The following is a 21,449-nucleotide window of genomic DNA, read 5'->3' on the forward strand; positions in this document are numbered from 1 at the left end:
AGTTGTATATACGTCAATTCAGGGTATACGATATATCGTTGTTTTTGATAATGGCCAGAAAGGCTAACAACGATCGTCGTTTTGCTTTTGATGCCTGAAATATTAAGTTAATTTGGGAACATACTACTGCACCAGTGGTACGAAACATTGTTTTATCTATTTAGTTTTATTGTTGTGTAATATAACCCGATTCATATATGTTTTGTGACTGGGTAGATTTAGAACTTATAACTAATGTATATTTTTTTTTATGGTATTACCCTTTTTACAATAAAAACAATTCCAAATACAAATTACAGTTTACAATATAAAAATTTGTTTAGTCAAATTCTTGGTGGAAGGACAATGTTTTATTTTATTTTATGGATTTGAAATAATGGGAAAGTCTTTTACTCAACTCAGTGTTTAAAATAAAGTGGATTTGTGCTATATAAAAACAGTTTCATTTATAAAAAAATAATGAAATAAAATCATTTGCAATACATATTTTAAATGTTCCAATAAACAAACACCATAAAGACCTTTTTCACAAATCACGCATATTGTACGTGATCTTTTAACGAGGCCACCATGCAAAATTTTTCTTTTCAGCCGGGTAGTTTCCTAATTCCACTACTTTGTATTATCCCTCGTGTGGGATAACCGATTGTTTCCAATAACTGGTAAAAATCAAAACTCTGTGCGCGGATCATGCATTTCGCTCGCTCTCGCGATCGCCCAATGATGGAGCGAGAAAGAGATATGTCAATTACTTTTAACAGTAGATGCAGCGCGGGATATCTAATTGCCTCATTATCTATTCAAAACGATAAATTAATTACGAAACGTGTTTTCATAATATTCCGATTTCGCAGAATCAATTAGAGTGGTAAGATGTCTAAAAATAATACAATACTTTAATTTATCGACAATTAATGGTAGCAATCCTCGCCCGAATTTTGAAAAACAATGTAGCAGCCAAAGGGTTTTAAACATCAATATGTCTGATTTTTCTTTTCTCATTATCAATGATCAGATAAGATAAAAACAACTTAATTGAGAATAAAACCATATTTTGTTTGATCAGATATCCATCGTTATAGCATCTTTTCAAATTATTTTTTTGTTAAAAACGTACGCTATATAAATATAATGTTAAACTTTACATTGTAGTTTGCAATTGACTCATAATTTTGGAGAAAACGCAACAAAATTCTCTTTTTTGCACTGTTGCACTATTTTTTTCAAACCTTCACTTCCAATATATCGAGTGTGTTTAGGAAAAAGAGTGTAACCCTCGATTTTTCGAAAAGTGCTTTTATTAGATATTAACAATGTATACAACTAAATACACGTTTTATAAAAAGGAAGTAAGCCGCAAATGCCGAATTATTATCTAAATTCAGGTTTTAATTGAGATTAATTAAGTTTTATTTTAAGGAAAAAAGCATTTACCCTCAATTTTAATGAGTTTTCTGTAATAACTTCTTTAATTACTATTAGATCAAAATATCTTACACCAAATCATCAATCATCATGCACCCAATGTATGTGCCTATTTTAAAAAAAATATTAAACTAAAATCATTCAAAAAAACGTTTTTTGCCCCTCCTGTAAAATTTGTTCTGTGAGGGTTACGCCCTTTTTCCTAAACACGGTTGAATGTAATAATATTACGCACATCACAGACATGACTTTTCAATTCACAATTAGTTACATTAGGGTTCAACTATTTAACTCTACATACTCCAAACGTAAGAAATACCAGAGAAATTGCAATCAATATGAACACCAAGTATATAAAAATAATTTAAATAATACAAACATTGAGCATCTCCGCTTCTCTAATCATCGGATTAACGAGGTTTATCTGGTACGACTCCAAGTGGAGGGCCTGATTTCTCAGGATGGATGTGACGTTGGTAAACTCGGGACGATTCGAGATCTTATCGGCCGTCTCCCGGAGCTGTTTCGCCAGAGAAATCAGGTCTATCGATGTTATATTGTTCGCCAACTGGAATTTAAAAAAAAATACATTTTTGCGATGACCATATTCACTTCAAAGCGGGTCATGCACTCTTCACAATGAGCAAAAAAAAAATATTAGTTATGGTAACTTTACGAGAATGAGAAAGAATCAATATCACAGATAATCACACTGCCAATGTGGATCCCGACCATTTACATAATACATCTCCACTCCCATCTATCCGCCTGCTAACACAATCGACAGCCTTAACCTCAGAGATGCTGTATCTCTTTCTAAATCAGTACTATTCCAAATATGCGCTATGTGGCCGACAAATCACAGGGGTACCACAGGCTGTTTAAAAAACATAATAATTCCAGTCAATTTAATTTAATGCACGCCACAATAATAGATTCAAATGTTTCAGTGTCTGTTTTATTCAGGCGATAACAAAATTTAAACTGCTCTTCCCTTACCATATACACTATGCACGGACTCGAAATCAGATATGATATCACTCATAAACCGTTCACCGATTTACACCTTTCAGAAAAGATATTCAATTGGTAGCTAAGAGATGTTAAAAAATGTCTCAAATCTGAAAGAAATTGAAATGGCTTCTCAGAACATACATTATTTAGGGTGCCTTGAAAGAATCTTTATGCATTAATGGAACTGTGACAGGGGATCTCTCGGTTGCATGCGGTTAGTGATTGCACCTTCCTCGCAAAATACTGTCTTCATTGCAAATATGGCTTCGAAGATCCTTCCTCTTATGGATACCAACAAATATAAGACAATAAAAATAACTTACGACTTCAGTAAATCGGTCAAAGGGGAAATCGGAGAGACCACTTTCGGAGAGTTCCATCAGTTTGGTCTTGGCTGTTTCCTTCAATATAACGAACTTCCTGTTATCAAATGAGATGCTCTCGTATACCAGTTTAATTTTGTCAGCCAACTCCTTTTCAGATTTCTCTTTCAGCTGCCTCAGGTCTACGATCTTATCAAGCCTCAAGACCTGAAAAAGTAAAACAAATTATTGCTGAACTGAACTAATTGTTCTTTACGAATTATGTAGACATTCTTGACTCGATGAGAAAAGAAACAAACACTTACGTCATAGATGGACTTGTTCTGGTGGCAAGTGGTAATGACGTAACTCATGTTGAAGTCTTTCTTGGACTTGTCTTTGAAGAGAGCCTGTTCGAGATTCACAACATCGTCGATTAGTGTAAATAGCTGGTCATCGGACGGATTCCTATCGAAAAGACACAAAGATTAGGTATAATGTGAAGGAAAGTAAAGAAAGTGAATAGTAAGACCTCGTTAAAAAGAACACGGATAATTCGCAATTCGCCGTAAATCAAAATTCCTTCGAACATTATTTTCATATAAAACCATAGGTACCTTTAATTCGAATTTCGTAAAACGAAATGATTTCAGAGTCCTAACATATAAAAATATTCAATAAATCGTAATAAATATTTCATGAGCCAGTCATTGAAAATTGTGACAGACTTTTTTTAAAACATGAAGGTAATAAAAATAATCCTGACATTTTATGACCCTAATGATTAACATATGAATGGCACAACTGCACTCCACTCAAAGGAAAAACAAGAACTCACATGTTTCAGGGCTGTAAGTATTTAATTGGATTTTCGATTATCGGTCACGTGGAATTTGTATTAAGGAGATGTTACTGTATATCTCATAGTTGAAGACTTATTAAGACTTGACTATAAGTTTCATAAACAGTTTGCTCTGCTTAATAGCATCTCCTACTTGCTCATATGGAAAACTGCAGAATTCTGAGCACATTCTCTGGTAGTATTTATTTTCAATATTGAGAAGGATGATTTACACAATTAGTATGGTGTGGGAAATGGATACAAGTGTGTATAAAAAGCCGTATGTGCAATTGTGTAGGATACTCATATTTAAGAGAATAAGTAGTATAAATAATTACATAATTGTAATGATCATTATCAAGTATGGACAAATACAGTTGAACTTGGTTATTACGATCACGGAAATAGTGAGATCTCGGATGTAATGAGGAAACATTTGTTGAAATTTTAGTTTATGATTTTCTCCATACATTTATTCACTTTTATAACGAGCTACTTCTCGGGGATACCGAGCAAAACTGTTAATGTGTATTATTTAAATACAACATTTTCGACCCTAAATAATAAAATCTAACCGGGCAGTTAACTAGACCGATGCCGCCGGAATCTGATTACGTTTGTGACACTAGTTAAATGTCTAAGTACTTAATTAGTGTTTTCGCCGACAACATTGAAAAAGTATCCACGCATATGGTTGAAATTGCATGTAAAAAATCCAAGCTTTGTAAAGTCAGTAGGTACCTACCAACGCCGGCGGCTCAGCGCTTCATTACAATAAACAACTTCTTTTGTAGTTTATGAATGCGATGCTTGTTTCGGAGATTTTTACGATGGTTTTCAGATTTTTTATGTTCTATGCTTAAATAGAATGTGGCGCGAAAAATGTTATAGAACGATATAACGAGTAAGGTAATGCTTATAACGAGAAAATTCAGTCGGTCCCATCTCCCTCGTAATAACATAGTTTGACTGTATATCACAACACACTGCTGCTTTCAGCAACTACCCACGTCACAGTGATTGAGAATGCACGTATGACCAATAATTTTTTTTAAAACTAAACAAATCTTCACCTATTGATTAAGTTCTGCATAATATACACTTGCAACTGACTCAACTCTTAGCTTAGCCTAGATTAGCTTGGTCGTAAGTAGTGGAATACTTGTAATCAATGTTATATAAGAATCAAAATAATAATAGCTCACCTAAGAGGATCACAGATGGCTCTTTGTGTTACAACTCCGATAAGGAAATAAACCAAAGTGACGGCAATAAGAACAATACCGAGCAGGAACATCAGAGCAACCCCGCTGAAAAGCCAAAAAGAAAACATTTTTTACAAATCATTTATAATTAAATGGGTGTCCATACTAAGATAGCGTTAATATGGGAGTATGTAACTTACAGCATGAGAAACTTGCTTCCGGCTCCCTTGTTGCAGCAATCGTCTCCGTAGTCGTCGGGTCTCTTGCCGCATATGCCACACAGTAATCCCATGACTACGCATGTCAAGATCTGAAAATACAATATGAATTAGTTCAAATAACATCAATTTACAATTAAAATAAAATTTACAATTGGGATGTATTTGTAAATTAAAATGAAATTTACGATCAAAATGAATTTACAATTAAAACGAATTTATAATTCAAATGAATAAGCAAAATAATAACAATGGTATTTATGTAGATAATTAGTCAAGACTCACAAGTAAAAGTATACAGCACACTCCCAGGCTGACGTACCACCGGTAAATACTGTATTGGTTGATGAATTTCTCGGCCAAGTCGATGTTTGGTTCGGCCGTGTTTGTTATTTCAAGATTTGCGTTGATCACAACACGGTCAAGTTCCTCAGAAAATTGTGATATCTCTTTGCCTACAATTAAATATTATAAAACAATATTAGCCAAAGATAAAGTATAAGCATTACGGATTCATTTGTAGCAAACTAGTTTCATCTGCATCTGTCAAAATTAGCAAGCATTTACTTTGAAGGTCTTATTATTAAACCTTGCAATTCATGATCAATTATTAAGATAAAAACATACCGGCATTTTCAATAGCCGATTCCAAAATGGGTCTCTGTTCGTTGACAGCATTTTCGATGCTCTGCTTGATCCTGTTAAAGACTCGTTGGCCTTCCTTCACCTCCTCCTGAATGTTGCCGTCAATCAGGGACGACACCTTCGTCAACAATTCAGACACGTCGGGAAGCTACAAATGGAAACAAACTGACGTTTCATTTCATGCAAGAATGATACAAAGAATGTTTTGAAAAAATAATTATATCGAGAGTGCTAAACAAAATGTGTCGCAAAAGACCATTTACAATGTAAACCATAGAAAAGCAATTCAAAATATTTTTCTATCGGTTTCACCTGAAAAATAGTTGTAACTTCACAGAAACAGAATAACACTGGCTGACACACTTTTGGGCCACTGAGTATGACATTATCATCAAATTGACCCCATTGAGAGGAAAACAATAATAATGAATCTGTAAGTATTTACATTTATTTACACATCAAAATACATGACATTATAGAGTATGCCAAAACGACATAAGTTTTATAACAAAAATAAGATATATATGTACACATACATCTAATACTGTCATATCATTGATAAAACTCATTAAGTCCAATATTTAACTATTGCACTTAATGAGTTTTAGCAAATTAAAAAACGGTATAACAGACACGTAAGAAGCACACAAAATAAACTAAATGACAAGCTATGAAAAAATTATTTTTTCCATATCCGTCACAAAGTATTTAAGGGCAGGCGTGCTGTACAAATTTTGTAGGAAATATATCTGTATCATTATGATGAATTATCTTTTCGCAACATGAGAATCAACATTTTTAGTGGTCAAATAAAATATTCTTTTCAAGAGATTCGGATATTTACTTGTTGACAGTTCATGGTAATTTATACACTAAAATACTATTTTGAACACCTTCATTCCACAAAATTGAGAATAAAGGCTTTCGCTTCATAATGTATCGGTGGTTATAGTACTAATTATTTTTAATACTACTACACAGTTTAAAGAGCATTTTACTATATAAAATTATTTTAAATGATCATTAAAAAATTTTGATTTACATGGTGAGAAAAGGTAGAGCATTACATGACAAAAATATTTTTCATAAAAATTTACGGCTTGTTCAGGTTTAGATCCTTCAAACGGTACTTCAGCCCTTAACAGCAGTTGTTTACTGTTTTTCTTAAAGATTTATCAGTAACCATCTGTTCAACCCTACTAATTGTGGGTAAGGGTGAGGCAGAATATTTAGTCCATCACCTCTGTTACAACCAAAGCATAATATAAGAGCTTTAACCATTCCAAATTATAACCTACACAAAAGGCTTGAAATTAAAAATAAACTGTCTAAAATTGGGCACTTCTCTGGAAAAGTACGGTCATCACAAAATCTTCATTTGGTGACACATACTGCGTTTTACCACTGTTAGTTTTAGTGCTATTTTATTGTCAAGGATAAATAAAGAATTTTTTATTTAGGTATGTAGACAAACAAATGTATTGTCGAACAAAAACTCCTTGTCCTTGTGTTAAAACTGTGAACCAACAAGCCCCGCCCGTCCTGTGCAGTTAAGTTAGTCAATTGCACTTCCGTTTTCAAATGAGGAACACCCCCAAATTTGTCATTTCATTTTACGCTTCCGTGGTGTACGGATCTATCAATTTACATAATTTGATGCTTTTTATAGTAAAAATATGTCTAAAACGATCAGGAGTGATGTTAAAATTATTATTAGTTAACCTTTGGGTTTATTGCGCAGAAGAAAAAAAGGTTGCATCTAAAAAGAAAGCCGATACATTATTTAAACACGCGTTGCCGGCATGACAGGTACGTCTCTGAGATGTCTTATATATGCGACTACAGCGACTTCCTGTTATTGTCGAGATCTTGTTGACGGAGAGTATGGTACATCATTTGAACTAATTTGCCGAAAACTAGTGTTATTGCGATAATGCTCTTTTTCCAAAGAATGGCTCAATTGATGGTATAAAAAGTTGGTGCTCATTTCGAAAGATCCTCTGACAGTCGGGGTCCAACATAAATTTTCTGAAATTCAACACAACATGATGATACTAGCTTACCAAATAGAAGAAATACAAAGGAAAAAGTAGGTGAAATGCAATGGTACCAACCCTTGGGAAGTATTTGTCAAGCATCTAAGAGCAGCATGAAAGACACAAACACAATGAGAATTAGAGCCAGCGCCCACATAAGTCAGCGGAAGCTTACACGCGGTAGCTTACAGCAAACTGCGTCAGACAGTGGAAACATGTGTTGGATTTTGCTGAGCATCAGCTGCAAGCTACCGCGTGTATGCGGCACTGACCCTAGATTATATAACAATGGTTAATGAAAAAGTTGATAACATTTGAGTAAATGGTATCAAAGTAGGACAAACGCCACCTCCCACTAAATTCATGTTTTAATTGATTATGGTAGTGCAAGTGATGCTCTTTTCAAAAAATCCACCAAACGTATCAAAAACGGTAGTTTTCATAGAGATTTTTGAGTTTAAAGTTGGTGTGTTATATGAAAAACAGACACTTTTCACACATGTTTGTGAGTCTCCTGTAAAATTTTGTAAATGGCTTATGTCCCACTTTGATACCAAGGTACTCATTTAATAAAGTTTCGTAAAAGTTTAAGTAACATTTAGCGTTAACGTAGGTAGATAGTATTTAGAATTTTTTTTTCAAGACTGACAAGAATACAGAAAATCTAAAAATGTAACATTCTACATTGAATATACATAATTAGGAACAATTGAATAAAAAAAAAAAAAATCATTAGCAAGCGCAAGTATGTCAAAATTAAAATTCGATGATATCCTGATGCCATCTATGAATCAAAGTTAGTAATCTTTTCATGAGATTTGGCATAAAATGGATTTATCATTTGGCATTTACCACATATAAAAATTCATAAGTGCAAAACACACTTATTTCAAAAGCATTTAAAGATTATGAGCTTGATAGTCACATGGTTTCATGATTTCACACTATGAGACCTTTGACGGAAACTATAAGAACTACACTTATGACGTTGATGCACCAGATGCGGAGACCTATTAGGCATGTTTTTTGACATTAATCTCATTTTTTATTTTTTAGCACTTGTGACGTTGTTGCACCGGATGTGCGACATGTTGTAAAAACAATATATTATGATAAGAATACCAAGTAAACACATTTTATAAAGCAAAGTTAATATTTTTATTACTTACTATGATTTAAAATTGTCAAAAGATGTTTGCCAGAAGTATATTTGTTAGGAAATATCAGCATAAGTACTTGGGTCAGTGGTAGCTTAGTTGGCATAGCTCTCATCCGGAATGCAATAGATATGGGATTTTTCTAATATGTATGTTTCTGAGGCTGCTCTAAATTATGTACCTACATCAATTAGAATGTGTAATAAATAATTTAATAATATTTAATGAAGTAGATAACATTTAATGATCAATAAAAATGTTCATAACATTTTGTAATATCAATTAATGAAAGAGTTTCTACCATATTTAGCAATTAGTGAAAAATTTGGTGATTTATAAATCAAGCCAATTGGGAATGGAAACAAAATGGAGGTAATCCAAATCTGTTATGGACGAGTGATAATCTGTCAACTTATAAAGTTTCAGGCTGGAATCCCAGGTCTAGCAAATTCACATGCTATTTGGACCCAGAACAGTAACGACAGTTTCTCGTAAAAATAACTGTTTAGAAACCTCTTCGTGATGTGGCTAAGATCCATAGATTGGAGTAAGTATATATAGTATATAATGTATTTTATAAATTTAAATAGAAAATGTATCAATGAGTAGGTGCTTGGTAACCAAAAACTGAAAAAAAAAAAGCTTTGAACATTTTTATCAGATTTAGAGGGAGAGCAATGAAAAAGTTTGAGAAACATGAATAACATGATCCAATTACTAAACCCAGAACCTCAAAAACAACAATGATTCAAATAACAATATAAAAATATGATACAGCAAGAATGAGTAGGTGATATGATTAACTGGCAAGGTGAGAATAAAGTGATCTTACGATGTTGAAGTCAATGCCAGAGGTGTCCAATTCTCCGATCTTGTATTTGTTGAGGATATCTCGGCACTGGCGCTGCTCGCATGAGTTGAGGGTGTGCAGAAGCTCTCGCTTCACTCTTCGGAGACCTAAAATAGACATCAATTTATAATAGACAGTATTATATTAAGATAGTGACTTCTAAATGAATATTCTCAGTGTTGGCAGCATTGAATTCATTTTTAGTAAATAGAATCAGCATTGCTAACATAGCGTTTTTTTTGCCAGATGCGCAGAAATTCACATCTGGCGTATGGCATCAAATCTAGCAATATTAATAAACGATTTCTTTTATTCAACAAATAATTCAAAAGATTTGAGAATGTAACATTCTACATATTGAACACACATAACTTGAAAAGAGCAGGGCATCAGTTAGTAATTAAGGTAATTAATGATTCCTTGATTTAAAACACAAAAACCGATAGTCAAAAATAACGCAATTTGATAAGCAGTTCATGTAGGACTTACTAGTTTAAATTATCGTGATTAAGTAGGAGGCCCCCCCGTAGCTTAGTGCGGCCTTGGAAAATAAAGCATATAGCAGAAGGGTGAAAAACTTGCTATAATTGCTTTCTCTAAGACAGCTAATTTAACCTTTAGTTCAACTTTATTTTCACATGTTTCGACTACACATAGAAAAGACGGTAATAAATAATCAACATCTTTGTGTGTGGTAAAGTATTAATTACCATCATTGAGCTGCGAGGCGTTGGACCGCAGAAGATTGGTGACACTCCTCATGTTGATGAGGTTGCCCTTCACGTCATCTAAGTCCTCCACCATAGTGTTGAGGGTAGTCACGGAGACAGCCTTTGAGAACTCGGCTAACTGTTCCGATACATTCGCTCCACCGGCTGAAAAGAAATAAAAAATACATTAGCACACTCCACTAGTCGTAAAATGGTCCATAACCCACCGGCCACAGAAAACGTAGGACTGTAAAACTGCACGATATCATAATTATTATGGTTTTTTAAACATTTTAAACGTAGAAAAACAATATATGCATTTTCCAGATCCAAGATTCAAACATGGTACCCACAACATTATAAACCGAGGCGTAAGCCGCTCGGCCATATGGGTGATATTTTTTTTGTTCACTATTTATGTCAGATCTTAACAGCTTACCTCCACCCCTCGTCACTGTTGCTGACTAACTGATTTTTGAGTCGCTAATTTATTTTGTAATTTACCCCTACATACGTTAATTTGTTTTAACTATTTCAAAGTTTTCGCCAAACGAAAAAGGCTTCGAATCATTGCATTAGAGTTTTGATATGGGGAAAAGAGTCTCAGAACCCTGCATGTTTTGTTATTTCAATGAAACTTCTGACTTACTATTGAGCATGTTGAGCAAACTGCCCTGAAGTTCCTTGTAGTTGGTATTAAGAAGCGTGACGACGTGGGCGTGTGTGGCATTGAGATACGAGCGGGCGTCCCTCACACCGGCACGCGCTGATTCTGGGAGACTGTAGGTGCCTTCTTGCATTCGTTCATTGGTCACAAAAGTGCACACCAGACCAAACCTAATGGAAAAAAGAAATATAGAATAATTGATTATTAAACAGCGTTATATGAGAGTGCTTTTCTCATGGAAAAAAATAAAGCGCGGGAGGTTTCCTAAATAGGCGAGGTAGAGGTTACCTTCATATATGGATTTTTACCCATTCGCAGTGCCATTGGTTGAGTTGGATTTTCAATTAACGTGAAATGGCAATAGTATCACTCAGCTGAATAAGTAATAATGATTCTTGAAATTCCATGCATCGCGCTCTTAATCGATAAGTGGTGAAAATCCCTTGATCGATTAAGACCATAGTTAATCACTGGTTTTGTAAAAGACGTCGTCGTCTGATACTTACATGAAGAGAGTGGTGACGCAGATAAGGAAGGTGGCCAGGGTGATCTTTCTACACTTGTCATGTTTCTTGTCGAAGGGCTGCGACCTTCCGCCGCATTTACCAGCGCATCGGCAGCAGCAAAAGCAGAACCTGTAAAAGAAACACTATTATTCACACACTAACAGAATATTTTTAGTTTTGTGTAGAGGTTGTGACTTAGCAACTTTGATTTTTGAGATTTCAAGAAAATTTTTCCTCCTTTTACGATAGATAGGTATTACAGAGAAAGTCTCAAAATTTCCTCAGTAGTAAAAGAGTGTGACTTTGTTTTAGGTATCCTGGAAAAAATCATAAAATTTACTCTGGCTTTGTTAAGGCCATACAAAATAAATACAAATTTCTTCAATGTATATAAATTATTATTAAGGAGCAAGATCAGGAGCAACACAAAATTAACGGGAACTGGCTTACCCTACTGGGTGTGGTATAACAAGTTAGAGGTCTTGAGTGTGGAAAAATATGGGATAAACTTAAAACACGTGTTAGAGAATCCAATTCATGAATTTAAGAATGAAACCTAACCAAACGAATAATCCAGAATATCGGATTTTATCAAAATTTTTTGCCGCAGGCTTCCTGTAAATCAACAAGAACCGTATTTTATTTAGACATGAATTTTATCTCAGTATTATACGACCCAAAGAGATTGGACGGTCTATAATATACGACCATATATTTCCGATAGAAAATTTCACGGCGAACTGCATACGTACAAATTTTTTTTTTTACTTTTATTTTATGGCGGTCAGGCCATAAACTAAACTACCCTGCTTCATTACTTGGTCCATGGCGATGATTTTTACATTTCAATTTATTAATCTCTTCTGTGTCAGGGAGATAAGTCTAACATCTCTTTTTTTCAACAAAACTAAAGGAAGATTAGGTTTTGAACAACTCTGTATGTGAAATTTAATAATTCAGTAGTTTTGACTGGAGTCGTTCTTTTTCCCCTGTAGCACATATTACGATATTATCCATTATGGTTAATTTTCTACATATTTTTCACTTTTATATTATTCAGACTTATCTGTCTTTTCATTTTGCACATGGAACTATTTATAGATATTGCAGTTATTTGGTCACATAGCCAGAAATGGAAAAGAGTAATTAATTTGGAAACGCTAATCGTCCTCGGAAACATCGAGACCTTTAGCCTGTGAGAGGAAGGTCGCCAACATGATGGTCCGACCGAGAGAAGAACGCTACAGGCCTTTCAATACCTTTAGTTGGGTGTACAAGTGACCATAGGAATCGCGATATATAACCAGGACATTTAAAAGGAGTCACGATACAGTCTCAATTCATGTTTAATCACCAATGACCATAAATTTGATCAATTGTTTCTCTATGGTCAAACATTACCTACGAGGTCGATCAGACCAAATTATTGCAAACATCAATTTTTTAAAAATAGGTATTGAAAACTTACCCAACGATTGGCAGCAGGATAGCAAAGACCACAGCCACGATGACGACGGAGGCAATCCCAACGTAATGGACCGCGATGGTCTTCCACTCCTGGGCTAAGTCTCCGGCGATCTCTATGTGACCATCGTGGACCTCCAGCAAACCTGAAAACGTACACAAAATATATTAGTTACTAATAAAAAAAAACCTTAAACCACCATATTTTCTCATCAATAAAGCATAATATTAAGGGCATTCGCCAAAAAACACAAAAATAAGGGTGTGGTTGTAAGAAAATACAATTTTTGAGTGTGGAGAAACATGGGATAAAGAAAATAACTCAGCATGTTAAGTGTTACAACTGAAATGGAGAGATCAGTGTTGCCATCTTTTTGCGACCAAAATATAGTACGCGGTCCAAGAAATTATAGTATTTCGGCAAAAATTATAGTACGCGTTGTCATATTATGTTGAAAATGTATAGGATTTTTTCTTCTCACAAAAAAAATAACGGAGAATTTGAGAAATTCCGAGACCCCTTTTTATTTATGTATTCAAGAAATTTCATTTAAAACCAAAGTCAAGGGATTTTTTTACGTTTTTCGAGCAATTGTTTTTGCAGATTCTCCAAATTTTCTTATATTGCGAAATTGTATGACTAATTTATAGTACGGAAATATCAAAATATACACCGATATTTAAAATTAAAGTATTTTGGGCGTAATATACCTACCTGTTTTATATTGTACATAGTATGCAGACGAAAATTATAGTACAAATACTATAATTATGGTACGGTTGGCGACACTAAGTAAGATCATGATATCGAACGTGCTTGAACATGTACCGAACCGAAAAACCGATTTTTTTTTTGGTTTGGTTCCGGTTTTCGTTTAGACAAAAATAACGGTTTTCCAGTTTTCGTTTTTATTTAGTTCCGATTCGAAGCCCTGGGTAAAGATTTTATTTACAAATCAAGGAAGACATTTAATTTTAAATCAACACTATCGCTATCGAGTCTTTGGAATGATATGCTAATAATACAATTATTTAAGGTAGGACCTAAGTCCTAAATAATTGCCTAGTAAGCAGTTTTTGGCACTGCAAGATACTTGCACAACTATGGGACCTTCCAAGTGATCAAACGATAACCGAATAACTCCAACAGACTCTGAACCAGTAGCGAAGGGTGGAGGTAGGCAGTCAAGATCCGCCATAAATAATGCACACTAAACTTTGTGAGTCATACGTATTTGTTTTCATTGAAATAAGACTACAATTTACAGATGATGTTGGTTAGTTTTTAAAATTAATTTAAACCCAGTGAAAACCAAGCAACCAAGCCATAATAGATAATAGTCAAAAAATACTCGTCTATCTATAAAACATCTTAAATTATGCAATTAAATCATACACAACTTTGGATATCTTATAGATAGAATAATATTTTTTATCTATTATAGTTTGGTTAGGCAGGAAATAATGAATTAAAAAATAAATGAACCATCAATTGTGTAATATGTATTCATAATACAACGAAAACAAATAAGTATGAATGAAACAGTGTGCACAATTCTGTCGTACCGCCCAAAGTATACCAAAGCTATTATTGTTTGGTTTAGGCAGGGTTAAATTGATTTTTAAAAACTAACATACACCATCTGTAAATAAATCTGTTTTGTTCAATAAAAATCAAATACGTATGGCTGATAAAGTTTAATGTGCACTATTTATGGCGGATCTTAACAGCCTACCTCCATCCTTCGCTACTGCTGTGAACTTATATTTAATGAAATTTCATCAATCACTCACGGTGGAGAAAATCAAGAAATTTCAGTTAGTTAGTTAGGAAACTGGGTCATTTTATTATCGCATGATACATAGGTTCGCTATATAATATTTCCAAGAAAAAGGTCAGAATGCTGAAATGTAATCGGATTACATTCAAATTGATAACAATGTTACAGAGAAGGGAGCCTTCGTCACGGAAATAATTCAATGTGAGTAAGATGGAAGGTTTCGCGTGTAACAAAGTTTCGTAACTCTGTAATGAATAAATGTGCCTAGTACAGAATCAAGGGACAAATAAAATTGTCCGTAAACAAATAATTAACTGTACAATATTAATACAATCGACTAGGGATTCCAATCCCGGGATCCCGAGCTATTTTCAGTACCTATGAATCCCGGGATTGATAAACATAATCCCGAAACTTTAGGGATTGATTTTTTTGTCAATTTTTATGTAAAATAAAAACGAAAATATAACAGAAAAAATACTTTTAATAACAAATAACTACATTAGAAATAAACTGAGTTTGAATGAAGTTTGATTTATACCCGTGTGTAAGTTGCCGATTCATTTTATTTTTTCACATAAATTAATAAAAATGAGAAAGATTGGAAAAAACAATGCTTAGCACTATTAAGAAAGTAATTCCACCATGATCTCATACGTTTTACGGCAGTATCATATTTGGCAGACTAATTAGATTTATGAAGCGGAAAGGCCATAAGTACACCATTACTATTTTAAATCTCGCTTACCCATTCATTAAATCTTTACTATCAGAAACAACAATCTTATATTAAATTCACATTATTATTTATATTACAATATTATTTACTCCATTAAACTTATGTATTTTCCAAGATTGAACGTATGCAATATTAACAATAAATGTCTTAAATAGTATAAATTATACTAGATTTATTTTTGACCGATTTTATCAATGTTATTTGTAAATATAAAAATTTTAAATGGAAAAAATGCCAATCCCGGGATTCCAGGATTGTCAAATTGTAATCCCGAAATCCCGGGATCAGAATTTTGGCTCGGGATTGGATTCCCTACTATCGACCGAAGGTGCTATCTATTATTAGGTAAGATCTATTATTATGCCGAATTGTACCGAATCGGCAATAGTTTACCGATTTTGTCAGGGAATTGTATCGATTTATTTTTATTTTACCTACATTCAAGATTGTGAAAAATACACATCTTTTTAACTTCGTGGAAAACCGCCACTGGGAAGAGGCATTACAATACCTACCAAAATTACATAATATTATTTGAATTAAATCTTGAATCTTGATTAATTCGAAACCAACAAATCACAACGAAGGAACGATTCATAATAGGAACTAGGGTGACGGAATAACACGGTCCAATTCAAGCTACGAGAGCCACAGTGAGTAATGAATGAGTAATGAGTAGGGAATCCAATCCCGGGATCCCGGACAATTTTTGAAACATATGCATCCCGGGAATAGTAAACATAATCCCGAAACTTTCGGGATTATTTTTTTTTATAAATCATAATCAATGAACATGAGTACATAATCAGTACTTATGTTAGTGACGTGTATGTACCTGCACATGTCACATTTCACAGGGGGGATCGCCGGATCCTCACGGGTAATAATAACCACGTTTTGCTGTCATACGTAATCGTAACACTATCAAAAAAATAGACGCCACGAACGTGCAAGTACGCACTTGTTTCTACGCCAAATTTTATGAATGTATGTTTTAATTTTCTCATTGAATTTAATTATTAATCAATAATCAACACAATATCTACGAATGAATAGCAATAATTGTTAGAATCTCGGAATGTTTGTGAATTTTATTATGTATTGTAGGTATTTATTGTCAACACAATATGATAATTTTTATTTTCACTGAACTTGTATTTGTTATCTTTTCTTGAATAAATAAATAAAACTAATTTACTTTCACATTAATATTTCATTTACAATATTATTTACTCCATTACATCTATGTTTGATACATTCATACAAGATTGAACGTACACAATATTTACAATAAATATCTTAAATAGTAGGTATAAATTAGACTAGACATTTTTTACCAATTTATCAATGCTATTTCTATATATAAAAATGTATATTAACTATCGAAAAAATGCCAATCCCGGGACCAGTCCAGGGATCGTCAAATTGTAATCCCGAAATCCCGGGATCAAAATTTTGGATTCCCTAGTAATGAGCATTAGGCGAAATGGACGAAAAAAACACATACAATACAATCAAAGTCAGTGGCTCACCACTGAGAATAAATAATGACCACGCGCTTTCCTGCCATTGTTGAAAATCAGAAGCGTGCTCTGCAGACTTCTCGGTTGACGGGCAAACAACACAGTGAAGAGTCAGTGTCATGAACATGGATGCAAACAGCTTAACCATGGAGAAGGAAGGCCACAGGAAAAACATTACCGGTCTAATTCGGACCGAAAAATACGCATTATAATATACATTATACCACGCATAATCATGCTGATTGGTTCCGACGACATTTTGGGACTGTTTTTAAACCAAAGTTTTTGGCTAATTATGTGTAGTGTACCCATTAGCATGGCCCCCACACGGGGGGAAGGGGGGCAGACAGGGCTTCAGCCTGGGGGCCCCGACCGTTAAGTGAGATAACACACACCACAAATTTCGACGTAAGTGGCAGAAAAGAACTACGAACCGAGAAGAGTGAAGGAGCTATGGGGAGGCCTTCATCTAGCAACGGATATCAGTAAAGCAGGGCGTTCTTTGCTTAGGTAGAAGCAGCGCATTCTAAAAAGGCGCCAAATTAAGGAAGGGAAGCGTTTTATAAAATTGTAGAGGGTAGATTCCGTGGAAATGTTAATATCACCGCATAGGGGCGGTAGCTTCCAACAGATTGAGGCAATCCGCGGTAACCGCGTTTTGCGGCAACTTGCGGTGCGTATGTGGGCCGACATCGAGAATTTTAGCGAGTGACACATTGACACATATTATCGTAGGTAGAATATAAGGCGACGTACATTCGCTCGTGTTGTATGGATATGTGAAGCGGAAATGGAAGACTCAATGTTATTAAGTTATTATCTATCTTAATATATCCCATGAATTACGCAATGCAAACAACATTATAGACCAGGGTTGGCGAACCCTTTTACGTACGCGTGCCAAAATTTCCCAAATATTATTTTTTGACTGTCTGACGTGCCGTGCAGTTTTTCACGGGGAAAAGATAGTTTTTAAAAATCCTATTAAAAAAAAATGATGATGTTAGAGATAGGTACCACTCACAGAACATAGCACACATATAACTATATCACTTTTTTCAATTATGCCATACATTTCGATTCACCAATTAATTTTAGAGATGTCACGGAGACTTAAAGCTTTCGAGATGTGGCTGTATAGACGCATTCTCAAAATTCCTTGGACTGACCGGGTGACAAATTTTGGAAGTTCTCAATCGAATGGGGAAGGACCGATAAGTTCTACGTAGTATCAAAACCAGGAAACTACAGTACCTCGGCCACATTATGAGAGGACAAAAATACAGCATTCCCCAACTTGTCATTCAAGGAAAGATCAATGGGAAGCGTAGCAGAGGACGGCGCCGCATTTCGTGGCTTAAGAACCTCCGTGATTGGTACGAGTGCAGCTCCACTGAACTGTTCCGCGTAGCAGACGACAAAGATAAAATAACCTTGATGGTGGACGACCTCCGCTAGGGGATGGCACAATAAGAAGAAGAATTAATTTTGAAACTGACTGCCAGAATTCCTACTATGTACCTACTAGTTTTTGTTTCTTATTTGGTGCAGTCATTTATTGTCGTTAGAAATGAGATTGTTTGCTGATGTATTAATTAGTTTGGTTCTTTGCGTACAAACTGATACCAGAATTGCTCCGATCAGATGAGGCATACTCCCGCTACAGTGGTCCCAAGCATTGTAAATCGACCAAAATTAGAGGTTCGCGGCGCGGCATCCCCCGTCGCCTGATGAAGTTAGTGCAATAATATTATATGTGACGCATAACACCTTTTATATATTTACATTAAACGTAATGCTTATTCTTGAAGAGTATTTGCCTGCTATTTTTTATACAATGCGATCTATCATTTATTAATATAGGTATATATTCTCTTCAAACGCGTGCCATGCAAAATCATTTCACAGGCCACTAGTAGCTGCCCTCATAAGGAAAAAGGCAGCTTTTCGACAAAAATAACAAATTGAGTTAGTGTACAAATAATGCTCTACGTGAAATTCTGAACCATTTGACATAAAGTCAAAAGCGGTGTAAAATTTATTTCAATATAATAATCGACATATTGTTTTTCGTTTTTTTTTTCACAAAAAACTGTAGCTATTCTAAACAAAAAGACATCATAACGAGTTTCATAAGCAAAAACACAACATCGATTAAAAATATACTGGTTTTTGCTTATACCATATATCTAATGATTCATACAAATTTATTAATTTTTTTTAAGAAAAGTTGAAAAAACGTTAATGTCTCATTATCTCAAAATATGACTTTGTCCAAAAGCTGCCTTTTTGCTTATGGGGGCAGAGTGGCACGCATGCCATAGGTTCGCTACCACTGTTCTAGACGGATATGGGGAAGACGATATCAATAATTTAGCAAATGATTTCTGAATTTCATACGATTAGATAATATAATATGTATGAACAAAATATGAAATATCTCACAATATATAAAATAATTGACATATCAAATGACAACAACACAAAACGCGGAAAAACTTGTACTGAATCTATATTAGATTATGAGAATAAAGAGTCTACTATATAAAACCTCTTATATTTTTGTGTATGTTTATCTAATGATAAGAAGATATCTCGAAACAACTGGCAATTTATATACATTTTCACCACATTCATCATACCCACCAAACAAATATTTCCGCACCACAATCGGTCTTAATCGAGAGTATCACGAGTCCCTACGTTTGATGTAAAGCATCCAGCGTTGCCAATTTAGCACTTGCCAGATCCTACATTTTTCAATACCCATTTATTTAGCTTGTAAAAAACGCATCTGGCTTTTAGGCGATTTTACTAGCGTTTTTTGATACATCCAACAGCTTTAAATGTGCTTTAAAATCGCTAGATATTTAGTTTAGTTATTTTCATGCGAGTCAAATTTCTGACTATAAGATAGGTACTTAATGCATCATGTAGGTCTGTACCTATTTTAGTGAGAAATAAAACACGATTAAACAATTTCATGGATTATTTATTGTTTTTGTTTATTGCTCCGAATGTCGGAGTATATAAAATAGTGATGTAACAATTATTCATCTAAAAGAGAAGATTTCGTCTTCAAACATGAACCTAAACTTGAATGCCGTTGACACAATATGGGTAGGTATTTGTTGTTAATTTAAAAATATATTTCTGTTAAAATGTGTGGTTTTTACACGTATCGACATTTTTTTTGATTTTTGTACTTCTTGGTAGAATTAAAATTACTTGCAACTTTATTTTCAAAAAAATCTAGCATTTTTTCATGCCGAATAGCTTGTTTTTGTGAATGACAGTTGGCAACACTGCCCTCGACAGTGGTCGATAACAGCATTGTGTATAGAATACTACAACACTGGAAGCATCACCACTTTTTTACGCCTGGGAACGTCTCAGGAACACTTACACAAGAGTAAGGTCGCCACGCACTCGGGTGTGCTTTGACTGAGTTTAAATTGACTGCTTTGTGGCTGTATAGACGCATACTCAAGTTTCTTGGACAAATGTTCAAGTTCTCAATCGAATGGGGAAGGACCGAGAAGTTCTACGTAGTATCAAAACCAGGTAGCTACAGTACCTCGGCCACATTATGAGAGGACAAAAGTACAGCATTCCCCAACTTGTCATTCAAGGCAAGATCAATGGTAAGCGTACCTAGCAGAGGACGGCGCCGCATTTCGTGGCTTAAGAACCTCCGTGATTGGTACGAGTGCAGCTCCACTTAACTGTTCCGGGTAGCAGACGACAAAGATAAGATCGCCTTGATGGTGGCCGACCTCCGCTAGGAGATGGCACAATAAGAAGGAGAACATTCTATATATTGAATAGTTTACTAAATAATTAAAGTAATTTTAAAAATATACTTCAGTCATGTTTGTTGTGACGGGGTGAAATAATAAAATTAAAAAAAAATATGGTAACTGCAGAAAGCGTCCAAGTGCCAACAGGAAACACGTTTCGTCTGCCGTAGTGGAGGCAGGCGAATTTTTCTTGGCTCAAGTAGAATATATAATATTAGTACACGCGATCCTCTTTTTGCACGTGCGATACGTACCAAAGACTACAGTGCAAAACAAAACCGTATAAAAAAATAAGGTGTCCATACAAAAATGGTAGATAAGTTCTATTACTTAAAATTAGACAAAATACGAAATTCTTGAACTCGCAAATAAATCGAATTTACTTATTATTTATACATAAAATACTAATAAAATTTAGCATAGATAAATATATTAATTCGGTGTCGCTACTAGACAATAAACGTGTCCGTTTACTGCTGTTTTTCGCTGGCGAAAAATCACTCTCATCGCCGAAGCACGCGGCGTGTCTCTCTTGGCTCGAAAACATATCTAGATAGTCCGTCCAT

The 21,449-nt window shown here is 34.5% G+C and overlaps 1 protein-coding gene across 1 annotated transcript in view; it reads right to left on the reverse strand.

Moving 5' to 3' along the window:
- Positions 1-21,449, reverse strand: part of LOC147070009 (prominin-1-A-like) — a 219,707-nt gene that overhangs the window by 15,990 nt on the left and 182,268 nt on the right. The window contains exons 2-14 of the mRNA XM_085949898.1: positions 13,045-13,186; positions 11,577-11,705; positions 11,053-11,240; positions 10,404-10,568; positions 9,676-9,800; positions 7,765-7,788; positions 5,633-5,798; positions 5,291-5,460; positions 4,988-5,097; positions 4,788-4,892; positions 3,068-3,209; positions 2,763-2,969; positions 1,805-1,993 (exon numbers count right to left, since the gene is read on the reverse strand). Of these exons, the coding sequence (XP_085806024.1) occupies positions 1,805-1,993; positions 2,763-2,969; positions 3,068-3,209; positions 4,788-4,892; positions 4,988-5,097; positions 5,291-5,460; positions 5,633-5,798; positions 7,765-7,788; positions 9,676-9,800; positions 10,404-10,568; positions 11,053-11,240; positions 11,577-11,705; positions 13,045-13,186 (1,862 nt within the window). The remainder of the gene's footprint in view (positions 1-1,804; positions 1,994-2,762; positions 2,970-3,067; positions 3,210-4,787; positions 4,893-4,987; positions 5,098-5,290; positions 5,461-5,632; positions 5,799-7,764; positions 7,789-9,675; positions 9,801-10,403; positions 10,569-11,052; positions 11,241-11,576; positions 11,706-13,044; positions 13,187-21,449) is intronic.

The sequence above is a fragment of the Rhyacophila brunnea genome, unplaced genomic scaffold (assembly GCF_057557595.1).
Source record: "Rhyacophila brunnea isolate RB1 unplaced genomic scaffold, BYU_Rbru_1.0 scaffold_22, whole genome shotgun sequence".
NCBI classification, from domain to species: Eukaryota; Metazoa; Arthropoda; class Insecta; order Trichoptera; family Rhyacophilidae; genus Rhyacophila; species Rhyacophila brunnea.